General features: G+C 46.1%; 1 protein-coding gene across 1 annotated transcript in view; it reads right to left on the reverse strand.

The window, feature by feature from the left end:
- Galnt18 (polypeptide N-acetylgalactosaminyltransferase 18) overlaps window positions 1–19131 on the reverse strand; it is a 324709-nt gene that overhangs the window by 50170 nt on the left and 255408 nt on the right. Inside the window, exon 7 of the mRNA XM_036201277.1 lies at window positions 113–298. Coding sequence (XP_036057170.1) covers window positions 113–298 — 186 coding nt within the window. The remainder of the gene's footprint in view (window positions 1–112; window positions 299–19131) is intronic.

The raw sequence follows: 19131 nt of genomic DNA on the forward strand, positions 1-19131 counted from the left end.
TGTGGCCAATGAGACTCTGAATGTCCCTGGGAAGAAAAATGGAGTCTAGTGTTTTGTTTCAGATTATTTTTTCTCACAAAGTTTGAAATCCAGCCCCATCCAGGCTCCCTACCTCTTGGGGTATGTTCCATGCCATGTAGACATGGCTTTTGAATTCATCCATCCAGACTTCAGCTACCCTGAGGGCGTTTCTGCGGACATGAGCAGTGAGGTCCTCTGTGTAGGGCTTGTGGGCTCGCTCAATGTGGGCAATCCTGGAGCATGGCAACACCTCCACACTGCCACCACACTGCCACACCTGTAAAGACAAGGGTGTGCCCATTAGTTCCTCTGTAAGGCAGGCTACAGGCCATCATTCAACATGAACACAGGGAAACACAGCTCTCTCCACCTTCTCTCCACACATTGCCATGAGGGAATGTGCTGGATCTGATTTCTCCTTCTGCAGAAGGAGTATTAAGTAATTAATTCGCAGCTTGGCTCTTATTGCCATGAGTTTATTTGCAAAGACTTAATGTACTGCTTCCTTCCACCCATGAGCCCCCTGTAGGCAGAGAGATGAGATGTTTGAGATCAGAGAGTTGTGCTGACCTTTCCTCATCCCTGGGTTAGCACCCCCACCCCCACCACAGTGGTCTGTATACCACTACATAACAGGAAGAGACTACTGGGGACCCCCAGCTCAGAAGTCCGTCTTCAAATGGACCTTCAAAGATCTGGACAAAGGTCAATGACAGCTACTGAGAAAGAGCCATGTGCTTCTACTTCTGTCCCCTCTTCTGTGGGCTTCAGAGGGGAAGCACTCCCGACCTTTGGGGACAGTGGGGTTATTTGCTCAGTATTGTCACTTGGCAGTATGGCAGGGAACCTTCATGTGTTTGACACTTGTCCACTAACAGCAAAAAGTCCTGGTCTAGGATATGGCAGGAATCAGGTTTCCCTAACAGGCTGCGTTGGTCAGGAAGACCTCTTCTCCCACTGATCAGTGTCACAGTGAAGGATCCCCACAGCCATGGCCACTGGAAGGTAATTTGCTGATTTGTTCCTTAGTATACTATCCAGGGTCACTAAAGGCAACAAGAATTCCTACTGAGTGACAGCTATGTTCCAGGCCTGGGGTGTGCATTGGGGGCAGGGTGGTGCCGAGGATTGGGCAGTTAAACACAGGGCTGTTAACTGAGGGTTTGCATCCAGACTGCCTTGGTCCAGTTCCTGGTTCTGCTTCATATCGGCTGTGTGACTGTGAGCAGTCACCCTGACTCATTTGTGCCTACATCTCTGTCTCCAGCACCAGTGGCACCAATCTCATGAGGTACTGGGGAGGATTAAATTGATCACACACATTAGAAGCCCTTAGTCAAGCCTGTTCCCAACCATACAAATTACATGGAGAATCCCCAGAATAACCTACAAGGTCACTGCTATCATCTCCAACTCCAGGTAGAAAAGGTCCATCGTCCAAAGGCATACAGCTGCTATTTACAACACCAAGAGACCTGTCTGATTCCCAAAGAAGCCAAAAACAGAGCTGGTGTCAGGGGTGACCATGTTTTAAGAGCAGTTAGTATCTCCAGGAGTTGACTCTGAGGGTTAGGAGAGGGAACATGACAGTCTGGGCTGTACCCCTTCCTGCTATGACTGACCCATCCTAGAGATGTGCAATTTCTAGGGCACTTTGCCCTTATAACCTGGGAACCCTATGACTGCATTATTAACAACACAAAGTGCCAGGGTCAGTTTTTTTTCCTGTGGCTGGAACAAGGCTACTACTTGACATATTTCACCAATGCAAAACAGGGCATTACTCACAGGAGTGCTCTGTTATGTGTCCTGTTTCTCAGAGTCAACTTGCCATTTACCCTTAAGTGTGTGTGTGCCTGCTAGCATAACTAGAGCCATGGTGGCACCTCCTACTGTATCCCCCACCTTAAATGGTGCTCCCCAACACAGTGGATATGGTAAGTACACTGAGTACTTCTTCATTCAACATTAATTCTTCTTTTATCAGCTAGACTTCAGCACATGTAATGAGGTGTTCCACACCATCCAGCTCCTCAAACTCAGCATCCAGGGATAGGTTCAAAGTCACTTCCCCACACCCTGCTTTGAGGTCCCATCTCCTCTCCCTCCCACCAACTGCTCATTTAATCATCTCTCTTCTTTCAAAATGTTGTTTATGCCCTCATCAAATTTTCCTTCTGACATGTAATCCTAAGTGGCTCTCAAAGTAGACCATGGGTTCCCAGGAAAAGGTGAGACAGTAGCACACCTTTGGTGCCAGCGAGAATGGGATTCTGAATTTGACTTCTGTTAGCCGATGCTATACACCTTGGCAGGTTGTATCCCCTCCTGAACCCCCTTTCCACCCAGTGGAAGAGAGTGATGCAGCATGGGGGTTGCTCAGCCCTGTGCCTGCCATGTTATAAAAACTACATTGGAAAATGATGAAGGAAATGAAGGAATCAGGATGTCTCAGCCAATTTCTGTCCCACCATCAGGCCACAGTAATGGTGCCTTTGGGCTAAACTTGGACCTAATAGAGTCACATGGTAGTTCCCGGGACCCTCGGTTTGTGCCTTTCTTTTAGAATCATTATTAAGTTTGCTGTTATTTGCACACTCACTTTTGATAAGTAAATTGGCTGCTGAGGTCAGGTTACCACCCCAGCAGAGGGTGCAAGGCTTGCTCCTCTGAGACTGGGAGTCCTTGTTTACTCAGGGGACCCTCAGTCTCTTCCCTTCTGTTGAGCCTGTCCATGGAGGGACAGCACTTACCTTGGGTGCAGCCTGTGAGCTCTTGTCAGCATCTGGTCTTTGGAGTAGCAAGTGTATATTTGGCCTGTATACACATTAACTTTTGGACCTTGCCAATGACACTGAAGTCAACTAGAAAAGGCTTGTTCTTATCTGTTCCTGGGTGACAAATGGCTCTGCCGACCCAAGAGAGTCTCTGAAGTCTTATCCACAGATGACCTCAGATCTCCTCTCTGGGATGCTGGGCAGGGTTAGGAAAAGAAATCACTAGTGTTTGAGGCTGGATGAAAGGTGATGTCAGGAGCTTCCATAGGGGTGGGGGACAGAGGGTGAGGAAATAAAAGAGAGCTGGCCTCAGCACAGGAAATGCCTAATGCCCCATGGCAAGTCACAAGCCAGTTGGAGGGTATATGCAGAAAGGATTGGTTCATAGAAGCAGGGCCACTGGAGAAAGGGTGAGTTCCAGGGGTGGGGACGCCATGAGGAGAGGAGATGGGAAGTGTGTAACAAAGAAGTGGCTGAGAAAAATAGACCAAGAGGTCACAGGTAACAGACAAGCAAGAGTCACATCCCAAGGTGAGGGGGTGTAATAAGTCTACAAATACTGGGGACACCAGGCAATATGCCAACCCCAGGCTGGGTCCCATTTTCTCTGATGGCCATTGAGGAAAATGATCCTAGACCATACCAAATCCCTTCCAGCCTCTGCCTTCATAGCCCTGCTAACCCATCTCCCTAGGATAATTGCTGGCCAACTCAACAATTTCTTGGACTCAGCATTACTAAGTCAGACTATCTTGGAACACCTTTAGTGCCCACATTCCTTAATAAAACATTCATATTTTTATTTATGTACTTATTCTTCAAATATCTGTCTCCCAGAATTGGACTGTAACCTTCACAAAATCAAGGATATGTCTGTGTGTTTTCCACTGTATATACCAGGCCAGCTTCTTGGTATTTATTCAATAACTGTTATGTGAATAAGTGAGTTGGAGGGTCCTGGGCTTTCACTGACTATAGAGACACATTTTAACTAGCTCTGCTTGATGCCCTAATAATGGCCATAAACATAAAATGTAGCCAGATTTTACTGAACACAGTGACTTCCTTCAAACCCATGTGGTTTTTCAGCAAACTACTGACATTAATGTGCAGACTACTGCCACCAAAGAGACTTACTTTGGCTGCAGAGCTGAAATTAATGTTGTAAAACCCGGGAAGTCATCAAATGCATGTGGATGATAGCAGGCAGCTTTCTCTTGTGGAACTGGGTACTCATGGCACAGTCTCCCAACCTCATAGATGCTTGGCTATGCTGCTCTTGGCCCTGATCTCCAAATGTGACCAAGAGCCTAAGGCAGAGTGTGAATAACAGCTTCACAGGACAAAGTCAAGACCCCTCACTGCCAACCCTTCCTGGAAAGCCCTGATTCTGTTAACCAGCTCTGAAAAGGCTTCAGATATCAGTGTAGGACTACCAAGAAGCATGGGTTTCTAGAGGCTGGAGTGAGAGGGTACAAATCCTGACTCTGCCACATAATAAGCCACTGAGTTGTACTTGTTTATGGATGCCAGTTGCTTTTTTACTGGGAATAATGGTTACCTTTAATAATTGAAGTGAGATTCAATATGAACACTGCTCACTAGCAAAGCCAGCCCTGCTGAGGGGGTCTCAGGAAAGGTTAGGTCTCTCTCTCCAAGACAAAAGCTACTGGTACAAAGTCAGGGCAAGGCTCCTGCCATGTCCATCATTAAGATTCCTGTACTAACTGTGACTTTCACCAAGCTATCAAATGGGGTTGACAAACTCCATGACTCTTTAGATCCTTTCTACTCTTACCTTTAGAATCTGGGTCTCTTGGCTCATATCTCAAATGATGACTGGGTCTTGAGTCACAACTTACGAAACCATAGCCTGCGTCACAGTTGACAAGGCCATAGCCTGCGTCACAGTTGACAAGGCCATAGCCTGAGTCACAGTTGACATAACCTGAGTCACAGTTGACAGGGCCATAGCCTGAGTCACAGTTGACATATCCTGAGTCACAGTTGACAGGGCCATATCCTGAGTCACAGTTGACAGGGCCATAGCCTGAGTCACAGTTGACATAGCCTGAGTCACAGTTGACAGGGCCATAGCCTGAGTCACAGTTGACATAACCTGAGTCACAGTTGACAGGGCCATAGCCTGAGTCACAGTTGACAGGGCCATAGCCTGAGTCACAGTTGACAGGGCCATAGCCTGAGTCACAGTTGACATAGCCTGAGTCACAGTTGACAGGGCCATAGCCTGAGTCACAGTTGACATAACCTGAGTCACAGTTGACAGAGCCATAGCCTGAGTCACAGTTGACATAGCCTGAGTCACAGTTGACAGGGCCATAGCCTGAGTCACAGTTGACAGGGCCATAGCCTGAGTCACAGTTGACATAGCCTGAGTCACAGTTGACAGGGCCATAGCCTGAGTCACAGTTGACAGGGCCATAGCCTGAGTCACAGTTGACAGGGCCATAGCCTGAGTCACAGTTGACATAGCCTGAGTCACAGTTGACAAGGCCATAGCCTGAGTCACAGTTGACATAACCTGAGTCACAGTTGACAGAGCCATATCCTGAGTCACAGTTGACAAGGCCATAGCCTGAGTCACAGTTGACATAACCTGAGTCACAGTTGACAGAGACATAGCCTGAGTCACAGTTGACAGGGCCATAGCCTGAGTCACAGTTGACATAGCCTGAGTCACAGTTGACATAGCCTGAGTCACAGTTGACATAGCCTGAGTCACAGTTGACATAACCTGAGTCACAGTTGACAGAGACATAGCCTGAGCCACAATTGACATAACCTGAGTCACAGTTGACAGAGACATAGCCTGAGCCACAATTGACATAACCTGAGTCACAGTTGACAAGGCCATAGCCTGAGTCACAGTTGACATAACCTGAGTCACAGTTGACATAGCCTGAGTCACAGTTGACATAACCTGAGTCACAGTTGACAAGGCCATAGCCTGAGTCACAGTTGACATAACCTGAGTCACAGTTGACATAGCCTGAGTCACAGTTGACATAACCTGAGTCACAGTTGACATAGCCTGAGTCACAGTTGACAGGGCCATAGCCTGAGTCACAGTTGACATAACCTGAGTCACAGTTGACATAGCCTGAGTCACAGTTGACATAACCTGAGTCACAGTTGACATAGCCTGAGTCACAGTTGACAGGGCCATAGCCTGAGTCACAGTTGACATAACCTGAGTCACAGTTGACATAGCCTGAGTCACAGTTGACATAGCCTGAGTCACAGTTGACATAGCCTGAGTCACAGTTGACAGGGCCATAGCCTGAGTCACAGTTGACATAACCTGAGTCACAGTTGACAGGGCCATAGCCTGAGTCACAGTTGACATAACCTGAGTCACAGTTGACATAGCCTGAGTCACAGTTGACATAACCTGAGTCACAGTTGACATAGCCTGAGTCACAGTTGACAGGGCCGTAGCCTGAGTCACAGTTGACATAACCTGAGTCACAGTTGACAGAGACATAGCCTGAGCCACAATTGACAGGGCCATAGCCTGAGTCACAGTTGACAGGGCCATAGCCTGAGTCACAGTTGACATAGCCTGAGCCACAATTGACATAGCCTGAGTCACAGTTGACAGGGCCATAGCCTGAGTCACAGTTGACAGGGCCATAGCCTGAGTCACAGTTAACATAGCCTGAGTCACAGTTGACAGGGCCATAGCCTGAGTCACAGTTGACATAACCTGAGTCACAGTTGACAGGGCCATAGCCTGAGTCACAGTTGACATAACCTGAGTCACAGTTGACAGGGCCATAGCCTGAGTCACAGTTGACAGGGCCATAGCCTGAGTCACAGTTGACATAACCTGAGTCACAGTTGACAGGGCCGTAGCCTGAGTCACAGTTGACAGGGCCATATCCTGAGTCACAGTTGACAGGGCCATAGCCTGAGTCACAGTTGACATAGCCTGAGTCACAGTTGACAGGGCCATAGCCTGAGTCACAGTTGACATAGCCTGAGTCACAGTTGACAGGGCCATAGCCTGAGTCACAGTTGACATAACCTGAGTCACAGTTAACATAGCCTGAGTCACAGTTGACAGGGCCATAGCCTGAGTCACAGTTGACAGGGCCATAGCCTGAGTCACAGTTAACATAGCCTGAGTCACAGTTGACAGGGCCATAGCCTGAGTCACAGTTGACATAGCCTGAGTCACAGTTGACATAGCCTGAGTCACAGTTGACAGGGCCATAGCCTGAGTCACAGTTGGGAGACACTGAGGCAGGACAACAAGATAATTTCATGTGCTTTTATGTTCAATCCATTTGCTTTAATGCCATCTGTTGAGGATTCTCTCTCTCTCTCTCTGTAGGTACATATGTCCATTTTGCTTGTGTCTATGTGTTTATGTATACATGCATGTGTATGCATTTATGTAGGAATATGCATGTGTGTGTCAGTGTATGTATGTGTGTATGTACATGAGTACTTTTGTGTTTGTGTATATGTACAGGTGCATGCATGTATGCATGTCTATGTGTGTGTATATGTGTAGGTGTATGTATGTATATGAGTGTATGTAGATGTCAGAAATCAACCAAGGTATTATTTTTCAGGCACTGTCCATCTTGTTTTATGATATACAGTCTATCACTTGGACCTTGGGTTCACTGATTCGCCTAAACTGGGATTACAAGTACATGCTACCACACTTATTTTTTTAAAGCCTGGGTTCTGGAGATTAAACTCAGGTCCTCATGTTCAAAATGAAAGCACTTTACTGACTAAGCTATTGTCTCAGTCCAGCCTTACTGAGGATTATGAAGCTGTCTCCAAAGAAAGAACATGATACAATGTATTAGTTGTACTAACCACAGGTTATGGTAGATTAGTGGGCAGTGATAATCCCAGCCTTGCACTTTGTAACTGTGGATCCTTCAGCTTGTGTCTCCTTGTGACACTAATGAGTTCTTCTTTCTTAGCACCATGTTGCCCCAGTTATCCCAGCCCATAAAGCTCCTCTTCCTACTCTTCATCCATCCAAAGCCAGCCTGGCTCCACTCCTCCAAACTCTTTGAACATATGATTAACATCACGTACATGGTCCCAATCTCTTGGCTTATGTGGCTAATTATCTTCTTATTTGTAGCTGTCTCACTGGTTTGGCCATGAAGAGCTGAGACAACAGTGGGAATCCCAAAGCAGGAAGGATGGGTAGAGGATGATAAGATGAATGCAGTCAAGGATAAGGCCTGAGGAGGGTAGTGGAGGACCAGAAACTCAATTTGAGACTGACTAGGGGTCAGAGATGTAGGCAAGCAGAAATATGGACAAGACAGACATGGCCCTCATTCTCAGGGTGTGCTTCAACTTTCTACCACAGGCATCTTGCTGTAGAATATTAGTTTAACTATATATGTGTTGCATTTGTTTGTGTTGTGGAATATTAGTTTAACTGTGTAAAGATGTGTTACATTTGTTTAACTATGTAAAGATGTGTTTCATTTATTTGCCTTGCCTGCCCAATAAAAAGCTAAATAGCCAATAGCCAGGCAGGAGGTATAGGAAGGACTTCCTGGAAGAGAGAATAAGTAGGAGGAGGAATCTAGGCACAACAGAGAAGAATGAGGAAGAAAGAGAAAGAGACGACAGGGAGATACCAGGGACCAGACAGACAGACACGGAGGAAGCAGGAAAGTAGGACATACAGAATGAAAGAAAGGTAAAAAGCCTGAGGCAAAATGTAGATGAATAGGAACAAGTTAAATTAAATTAAAAGAGCTAGTGGGACAAGCCTAAGTTAAGACCAAGCATTGAGCATTCATAATTAATAAGTCTCGGTGTCTTTATTTGGTTGGCAGAACAAAGAAAATATCAACTACAGCATCTCATTAACCTTACCCACTCACAGCCCTGCATGGGAAAAAATGAGGAAATACAGGTTAGATCTGAGCAAGGCTAAGGATCAGCAAGCCAAGATCAGGAGCATGAGGCAGAGGAGTCGTCTAGATGAAGACAGCCTAAGTGCTACAACACTTGACAATCTTTAGTTTCTCGACAAAAGCCATACTTCCTAACCAAACTCTCAGGGTCTCTGAGGGCATACCTCTGTTCCCTGCAACTTCATCACCTACTCTCTGCAGCCAGTTAGACTAACTTCTCTCAGTTCCTGAGGTAGACTATGTTCATGGACCTCTGACCTCACCTTCTTTCCTGGAACTGCTACTTCTCCATGAGTATATAACACATCTCTGTAATGTTCATCTACCTTCCCCAGACATCTTAATTTTGGTTAAATGATCTTCCCATGAATGTTACTCTTACTTCCTCTTAGGCAGTGATAACTCTGAGAACACACAAACACACACTCACAGAGGAGATGTACAGTTTAAAGATACTCTATATACATGTTGGCATACCTCCCCTCTTCAGAAACAATGCTTTCCTTGGCAATCTCTTGGAAAATTACACAAAAGTAACCCATTATCCTGAAGTTGGGTAATAATTTTCTTCCCACCAACCTAACCCACACAGCACTGTTTTTGAACACTATATAAACAGAACCACTATACATGCCTCTTGCCTCTTGGTTCATTTATTTTCCTCACCCCAGCATTCCATTCTGTATATACTCACTGATTTACTTATGCACTCTCCTCCTGTTGACTGACAGGCTTGATTCCAATGTTATGAATAGTTCCTGGGAACACTCTTATACACATCTCCTGGGGCCCAAGAGTGGGCATTACTCTATGCATTTTTGCTACAGCAGCATGTCTGCAGTACAAGTTAGATACACAGTCAACTTTCCCATGGAAAGGAGGGCTGTTTCAAACTATGACTTCCGATCTCCCTCCCACCAGTGTGAGTGAGACGCATGTTGTTTCACATCTGTGCCAACTTTTTCATTTAAGGATTATTTTATTTTTAAGTGTGTGAATGTATGTGTGTGCACGCACGCATGTGTGCATGCATGAGAGAGAGAAAGAGTATACACATGTGTGAGTGTAGGGGCTTTGGCTGCAGAGGTCCTAAGAGGGCATTGGATCCCCTGGGGCTGGAGTTATAGGTGGCAGGTGGTTGTAAGCCACCTGACATGGGTGCTGGGAAACAAACTTCAGTTCTCTGCAGGGTATTTAGTGATCTTAACTACTGAGCTTTCTAATCCCCTTGTCAACTTTTGACATCGGTGACATGGGCATAAAGTCTCTCCACAGTTTTTATTTGCAGTCTCACCTGATTATTAGTGAGATGGTAGGGGTGTGTGTGTGTGTGTGTGTGTGTGTGTGTGTGTGTGTGGTGATAGATTGTGTACCCTAATAAAGCTTGCCTGGGGATCAGAGGACAGAGTCAGCCACTAGATTAGACATAGAGGTCAGGCAGTGGTGGCACATGCCTTTAATCCCAGGAAGTGACGTGGCTGGGTGAAGAACAGTATATAAGGCATGAGGAGACAGCAACTAAAGGCTCTTTCTGGCTGAGGCCTTTCGGGTGAGGACTCAGAGGCTTTCAGGATCAGCTGAGGAGTTGCTGAGGTGAAGTTGTCTGTGGCTTGCTCTGCTTCTCTGATCTTTTAGCTTTTACTCCAATATCTATCTGGCTCAGGGTTTTTTAAATTAATAAAACCACTTAAGATTTGAACAACAGTTTTTCTTTCCTGTTACTAACCTGCAATGACAGACTGTAGGAGAAGGCTCGCCTCTGCCTTACTACAAGGCCCATGCAGGGCCAGACATGTGGGAGACACTCAATGAATATTTGCTGTATGAATGAAGGATCAAAGTTGGGCTTTGTTCTGACTCACTCTGTGTACTTCACTGGCACCCCCCTAGGTTTCTGAGGGCAGATATTTAGTTCCAAGTAGAGGGGAATAGGCTTAAGACCTGGTCATGCTTGCTTTTCCACAAGACCTCACAGATGAACACTCCCTGGGGACCCAGTTTCTCAAGCCCCCTTCCAGCAATGAATAGTCCTAAAGAGTTGCCCGCTCCTTGGAAATGTGGTGCAGTTTCTTGGTTGGTGTCCCTGAACGGTTTGAATGTTTGGATCAGTCCCAAGTGACACTCAAGCCAGTTCCCATCAAAAAGGACTCCTTCAGAGTCACCACAAAGCAGGAAGTTTCAGCAGGCCAAATCAAGGAGAGATGGGCTAGGATGGAACATCTGAGAGCTGTCTGTAGGGACTTGGCTGTTCAGAAATAGCTGCCCACTTGCAGGGAAACCCAGAAGCCAGTTTGGGACACTAGAAGAGGACCAGCCTCTGCAAACAGGCGAAACATGTGCAGAGGACCCCACTCTCCTTGGTGCCCAATGCTCTGACCAATCTTATTAGGCTGTATATAGGCCCAGGACACGAATTCCATGAGGGCTTCTTTTCCTATGCTACATGGTTATGGATATTTCAAGGCAGCTCTCCTGACTCTGAGTAACGGGATGCTTACCCATGTTTACCTCAAGTCTCCTATTTGAAAAGGGAGATGACAGACCTGAACATATTGCCAAGGGTATGGCAGAGGCACCTGTTTCTCAAGGGCATCTGTTGTTCCTTTGGAGGGACTGTGAACAACTCACACCAACAATTTGAGGAAGAAATGCCCACTGCCTCTTCCTGGGCAAGGCACTAGAATATCCATATTGTTGAGAGTAGTCACTATGCATTCTTCTCCCAGCCAACCTATCCACTGCATATTTAAGCTAGAATGACCTTGAAGTTCAATGACAGTGAATCCCTAAAAGAAGCAACCTAATTCCTAAGTCACTATCTGAACAAAGGCTACCCATTGAGTCTTCCATCCCTTCCATTGAGTGGTGTGAGCAGACAATGAGCTCCTGGTGGCATCTCTGAGGTTGGGCTCTGATGTTGTAATCTGTGATTTGTTTCCTATGTCTAAAGAGAGGAATGGTCTCATGGCACCATAGACAGGAACTCAATTCTGGCTTTGTAGAAGGAAGCTCCTAGCATAGGGAGCAAGCAGACATCCCAGAAGGTGATGAGACCACTCAGAGGCTGAAAACACAGACAGTAAGAAAATTTAGTATCTGAGGCTCAAGGGAGCTGCAGGGCACAAATAGAGAGAATCAGGACCCCTGCAAAGGAGGCTACTGACCAGAACAGGGTTAGAAACAGAGCAGAAAACCAAAGGAAAAACCAGCAGGGTGAAAGGGGAAAAGGTTGTGGCTTGGAGATCACATACAGCCATATATTCCCCAGAAAGTCATTGATAGTCATGTGGCAATCATGTTAATGACAGAGTGAGCTACCTGTTGAGGCCAGGACTCTAACTACAGTTGTAGCCCTTGGCCAGGAGATACAGATGTTAGCTGGGACTAACTCTCAGAGTACCCGGCTACAAGATCCTGGGAAGGGACTAGACCTAATTCAGATATTTCCATGGAGCAAAGCTCTAGAAACAACTTTAAAGGTAGAGAGAGAGCATTAGCCGAGGGCCTAGCAGGTCCATCCCCATGTGTGCTAGGACACTAATCACTTCTTTGTTTTGAACCAAGATCTCTGGCCCCATTATCATCCCTGGTGCTGAGTTTGAGTGTCCTAGGAAGTCAGGGACCAACTTTCAAACAGTCAAATAAAACCTTACCCATCCCTGGTAAGAAGGGTCACTTCTCCCAGATAACCAGGTCCTTCACTTACTTTTTGCATTTGGGCTAAGGCTCTTTCAGTAGCTGTGAGACTTCTTTCTCTGTGGACTGCTTTCTCCATCCATCCAGCTGCTGTTCAGAGCAGACCCATGGCCGGTGTTTAATTTTTACTTTGCTATATGAAGATGAGCTACTTACTCATTTAAAGTGTTTCCTTTTTTATGTCTTTAATCAGTGGCTGTTTCTTTCCTCTCTCAGAGGCTTAATCTAATCAGAAGCTCATCCCACACATGTGAATGGTCCATTAGCCTGTCCCAATCAAATTCAAACTGGCTATCCATAACAGATGCCTCCTCCTCTCCCAAAGAATGACATTGGCTCAAAGGATGTCTCTGAGCCAATGTCCAAGACAATTGCCATGGTAAGCCTGGAAGAGCCCCTTTCTGAAACCAGGGCAACCAGGAACACAGGAGAAAAGCAAATACTCTGTCCCTCCCAGCATAGGGTTGGCGCAATCTGATGACAGATGGTTTTAGTGTCACTAAGATGGGGCAGGTGGAAGTCAGGCCCTGGAATCAGGCATCAAAGGTACAAATCTGGCCCAAGTACCTCCCCCAGGTTTATCGCATTGGGGCTCCCCAGTTTATCATTAAGATAGCAGAGATGGGAACACGTGAGATGGCTTAGTGGTTAGGAGCATTGGTTGTTCCTACTGAGGATCTGGGTTCAGTTCCTAGCACTCACCTCAGGCAGCTCACAAACCAACTGCAACTCAAGTTTTAGGGGATATGACAGCCTCTTCTGGCCTCTGAGGGCCCCTGCATGCACGTGGTGCACTAGCAGTCACAAAAATATACACATAAATAAATTTTTTTTAAAAAAGAGATTGTGGAAATGAAATCCAGGGACTCATCTTTTCTTCCTAGAATGCAATTTGTTGTAAGAAGCTTGTCTGTCATGTGCTTAGAATTCAGATAACAAAAGCTGACATTGCGACTTGAATGTAGACTTCCCCTACAGACTCAACAGATTAGAACTTTTAAAAAATATTTATATATCTGTTATGTATGCAGTGTTCTATCTTCACATATGCCTGCACTACAAGCCAGAAGAGGACACCAGAACACACTATAGATGGTTGTGAGCCACCATGTGGTTGCTGGGACTTGAACCCAGGACCTCTGGAAGAACAACCAGTGTTCTTAACCTCTGAGCCATCTCTCCAGCTTAAATTTGAATGTTTTATTCCTATTTTTGGAGGCCTAGCTGGAGGGAAGGTCTTTGAGGGTATATCATCCCTGGTTCTTTCTTGGTAAGCTCTTCCTATTGGCTAGTCAGGCAGGATGGTGGACTGCAATTCCCCTGAACCCTGAGCCAAAGAAACCTTTCTTCCCTTAGGCTGTTGGGTGACACATTTTGCCACAGCCATGAGAAAACTAACAACACAGCTGATGTGCTAGGGGTACTTTGAAAGGCCTTTGCCCTTTAGTACATATCAACATGAATTGCCAACTTGGGCATCTTCACAAATGTCCTGGCCAAAAAAGCACCTAGCTGACATTACATTAGCAACAGACTTTACAAAGGGATTTAGCAGCACAGAAGAGCTTATTGGAAGGGGACCGCACCAGTCATTTACCAGGTGAACATGCTGAAGTTCAAAGTCACATCATACTTCAGAAGCAGAGTAGAAAATGGGCCCAAAGAATGCCTCTTAGAAGACATGGTACCATCATGATTCTGAGCAGAGGCTCTGGTCAAACCATTTGGTGTGAAATCACCTAATTCCCATCTGCTGAACTGGTGCCTGGAGGCAATTCATCTCGCCTTCTCACAGTTTCCTCGTGTGGAAAATGGAGACAGAACCGATCAGTTCCAAGAGCAGCTGTGGGAATTCAGCGGATAACTGTAGAAGTTTACTTCTCCACCTCCCACGGGCTTAGCACCCACTCAGTATTTTCATGCTTACTGTCACTGTCACTGTAAGGCCCTCAGCTACGAGGCTCACTGGCGCTGTGTGCTGTTCAGGGCAGCAGGAGACTGCAACCCTCCGTGGTAGAGACTGAAACCCTCTGCTGTGGAGATTGGTATGCCCAGCTGCCTCCATCCCATCTCACTTACATCTCAAGCTCATCTGGTCCAAACCAGACTTCTTGATTTCCTTCTCTTCCTCCCCATCTGTCCTTCACCTCCCTTCATCCATGTAACAGCCCAAGCTTGAAACCTATAATTCACCAGAATCGTCATTTCCTCCCCTTCCACACCCAATATGTCAGCAAATACAGTCAGTTCTTCCATTGAGTCCCAGCTTCTGGGTCTTTCCTCCTCATCACTCCACAACTTGAGAGAACCAGTAAGGAGGTGACTACGGCTGAATGACATCATGAGAGGAACCTTGATCTACAAGGTGCCCTTGTAAGAGGAAAGGACACCAGAAACTGTCTCTGCCAGGGAAGACAAGGTGAGGGATAGCTGCTTAGAAGTCAGAAAGGGAACCCTGACCAGGTCTGGCCCTCTTGCACCCTGGTCTAGACTCTCAGCCTCCAGAATACCAAGAAATGGAATGTATATAACCCAAGCCACTTACTGCAGTGTTGTTAGGGTGCTTGATTTGACTAGCACAGTACACTTACAATTTATAACTATACATCCTTATAAAATTGTCTTTAAAAAAATGTCTGTCAAGACAAACATGGTGTGTACTCACTCATAGGAGGATACTAGGTGTAAAACAAAGATGACTAGACTGCTACTCACAAGTCCAGGGAGGCTACCTAGAAAACAGGACCCTAAGAAAGACACAGGGATCACCCAATGACAGAGAAATGGATGAGATCTACATGAGCAACCTGGACATGAGTGGGGGTAATGAAGGGCAAGGTTCGAGGGAAAGAGAGCTTAGGGGAGCGGGAGATCCCAGCTGGATCAAGAACAGAAAGGGAGAACAAGGAATTAAGAGACCATGATAAATGAAGACCACATGAGAATACAAAGAAGCAAAGTGCTAGAGAGGTCCCCAGAAATCCACAATGATACCTCCACTGTAGACTACTGGCAATGGTTGAGAGAAAGCCCGGACTGACCTACTCTGGTTATTGGATGGCCAAACACCCTAACTGTTGTGTTACAAATCTCATCCAATTACTGAGGGAATCCGATGCAAAGATCCATGGCCAGGTGGCTCCAGGTGGAGCTCCAGGAGTCCAATTGACGAGAAAGAGGAGGGATTGTATGAGCAAGAATTGAGACCAAGATTGAAAAAAGCACAGGGACAAATAGCCAAATTAATGGAAACACATGAACTATGAATCAATAGCTGAGGAGCCCCGAACTGGATCAGGCCCTCTGAATAAGTGAGACAGTTGATTAGCTTGAACTGTTTGGGAGGCACCCAGGCAGTGGGACCGGGACCTGTCCTTAGTGCATGAGCTGGCTGTTTGGAACCTGGGGCTTATGCAGGGACACTTCACTCAGCCTGGGAGGAGGGGACTGGATTGGTCTGGACTGAATCTACCAGGTTGAGCTGAATCCCCAGGGGAGTCTTTGCCCTGCAGGAGATGGGAATGGGGTGTGGGCTGAGGGGAAGGCGGGGGGGGGGGGGGGGTAGCAGGAGAGGGGAGGACAGGGGAATCAATGGCTATATGTAAAATTAAATTAAATTATAAAATAAAAAATAGAAGCAAAGTAAAAAAGAAAAATTAAAAAAATTGCCCCATTATACCATACCATTATCTCTAAGAAGAAAAGGTCTTTTTCTCTGTTATTCTTCTCTCATATACTACATCCTGATTGCAATTTCCCTTCCCTTCACCTGCTCCTCAGTCCATTCCCCAACTTCCCTTTTCCCCCTGATCCACTCCTCTGCCATTTCCTTTAAAAAAAAAAAAGAGCAGACCCCCCCAAAGATATCCACTGAACACGGAATAACAAGTTACAATAAGACTAGGCACAAACCCTCATATCAAGGCTGGACAAGGCAACGCAGTAGGAGGAAAAGGGTCCCAAGAGCAGGCCAAAGAGTCAAAGACACCCCCACTCCCACTGTTAGGAGTCCCACAAGAACACAAGCTACACAACCATAACGTATACACAGAGGACCTAGTTCAGACTCATACAGGCTCCGTGTTTGTCCAGAAGAAAGGGTCTTGTCAAAGGAAATCATGATAGTATCTTCATTGCAATAATGATGAGAAGGAGGAAGAGGGGAGGAGCGCCAACTCCATTTTCCTGCAGTATGGCTTTGTTCCTTGCTCGAAGCCTGGGACATTAGAGCTACAATCAAACAGTTGCTAAGAAGCACCCTTCCAGCCCTTGAATCAGACTGGCAGGCCAGCCCAGCTAGAGAAATGGCAGAAGAGGGCTGGGGAGATGGCTCAGTGGGTAAAGGGGCTTGCCACTAAGCCTGATGACCTGAGTTCAATCCCTGGGACCCACAAGTAAAAGGAGTTGTCCTCTAACTTCCACAGGTGCCCCAACATGTGCACATGTGCACCCCCCTCAATACACACACACACACACACACACACACACACACACACACACACACAAATAAATAAATGTAATTTTAAGGTTTTGTTTGTTTGTTTTGTTAGCAAGAAAAGAAGAAAAAGGGGAGAAATGTAGATAAGGAAGGTGTTCCAGGGACTTTACAGACATTGCTGACTCCTTGTTTTTTTGTTTTATTTATCTTTTTAATTTTTAATTTTTTATTTTTTTTTGCTTTTGTATTGCCTTTTCCTCTAAATTGGGAAATTCAGCATTGACACCCATTTACTCTCTAGTCCACAGTCTATGAACAAATTCTATGGATTGCCCCAATAATGGCTTTTATGGCTCTTTACTCCCTTGGCCTTAGCTTATTCAGAAGGTAAAATTTCCTTTGAGTTGACTCCCAGAATCCTTTGTCAACTTCCATCCTGTCCATGTGTCTCATTCACCCTGCTTTTCTATGGTTCCCTCACTGAACAGCACAAGGAACAAAGCCGTGGTGTGAAGACTCCTCCCAGCACCGTCCTCCGAGGGTGCTACCTTCTGCTCCCCACCGTTTCAAGCTAATTGCTTCATTATGTGCTTTTTAAAATTGCTTTGTTCTGTAGGGATTAATTTTGCACTTATCTTTACTAACTGTAAAACTTTTACAATGTACTTCGAAGCTGTGTCTGTTCGGCTGCTGCCTTGTGACTGCAGAGACTCACTCCTGTGTGGCTGGTGTGTAGAAAATAACACCTTATCTGGAAAGAGGCTGCCACACAGTAGTTTCAGGCATCTCCTTGGAGCCATTGGGAAGAGTATAATACTTGTTTCTGGGTTGGCACCAAGACTCCCTTGTATGTGGAAGTTCAGACAAGTTTGTGCCCATCGACCTAGAGATCTGGGCCTAGTAGGCATCAGGTAGCTCAACTCTTGGAGGCCCCAGGGATTTGAGGTGCCATGGATTCCAGAAGGTCATGGCTCATGGCACACATTCTAATAGAGTAGAGAGAGCAATGGTTGACCATCCAGAAGGGAATGGGTAGAGCAGAAGCTCTCTCTAGTCAAGTGCATGCATTCCCAAAGCTCTGACACTCAGCCTCGTCTATCACTGGGCACCAGACCAACAGCCATCAAGGAATCACCTCACCTCTCTCTCCGGTCAAATGGTACCCATAAATTGCTCACTTCCTACCCTCTCCATTTCTGCCATCACCCCTCCACACCAATTGCCCACACCAAGGCCTTCTTATGGTGCACCCAATGTCCTCTGTTCTCTTGCATTCTGAGAGTCTAGGGAGGTAACTTTGAGTCTTTGAAGTCAGGCTAAACCACAGTCAGGTGCACCACTTCTCTGAGGGACTTGGGCAAATGAGCTCAATTCTCTCAGTCTCAGTGATTTCATCTGCAAAATAAGGCTGAGAATTCTGCTCTCGTGGTTTTTGACATGAGTTAGTTATTGTGGTGGTTAACACTGGTTGTCAACTTGACAGGATTTAGAATCACCTTAGATAAACCTCTGGGCACACTTATGAGAGATTGTCTAGACTAGGTTAGCCTCTTGTCATGCTGGTGAGGGATTTTATCCCCAAGTTAAAAACAATGAGGAGCGTCCCCCTAAGTGTAGGTACCACACCTGTGATCTGAGGTCCTGAACTGGATAAAAATGGAGCTGAGTCCCAGTGCTCAATGCCTTCTTCTTCTTAAAAATTTTATTTTATATGTGTGCTTTGTATACATGTATGAATGTGTACTACATGTATGAATGTGTACTACATGTATGTCTGGTACCCATGGTACCCATGGAGGCCAAAAAAGTGGTTGGGTTTCCTGAAACTAGCGTCAGTGATGGTTGTGAGTTGCCATGTAGGTGCTGGGAACTGAGCCCAGGTCCTCTGCAAGAGCAGTCAGTGTGGTAACCCTTGGGACCATCTCTCCAGCCCCCACTCTGCTTAACTGTGGATGCACCGTGCCAGCTGGCCCAATGTGCCGCTGCCATGACTTTACCACCATGGGGGGTTCTATGCTGAGACTATGAGCCAGGACAAACTCCTCTTCCTATACATTTGCTTCTTTGTCAGGTGCTTTGTCACAGCAACAAGACAAGTCACGAAGCCAATGATGGACAGCATAAAACTCCATAGACTATCAGTTCTATGGGGGGAATTTAGTTTATTACTTGATTATGTCTTTTAAAATTAATCAATCAGTAAACTAATTGATTTTGATGCAATGTCTCATAGCCCAGGCTTGCTTCCAAAGCTCACCATGTAGCTGAGGAT

This window comes from Onychomys torridus, chromosome 1 (assembly GCF_903995425.1).
Source record: "Onychomys torridus chromosome 1, mOncTor1.1, whole genome shotgun sequence".
NCBI lineage: Eukaryota > Metazoa > Chordata > Mammalia > Rodentia > Cricetidae > Onychomys > Onychomys torridus.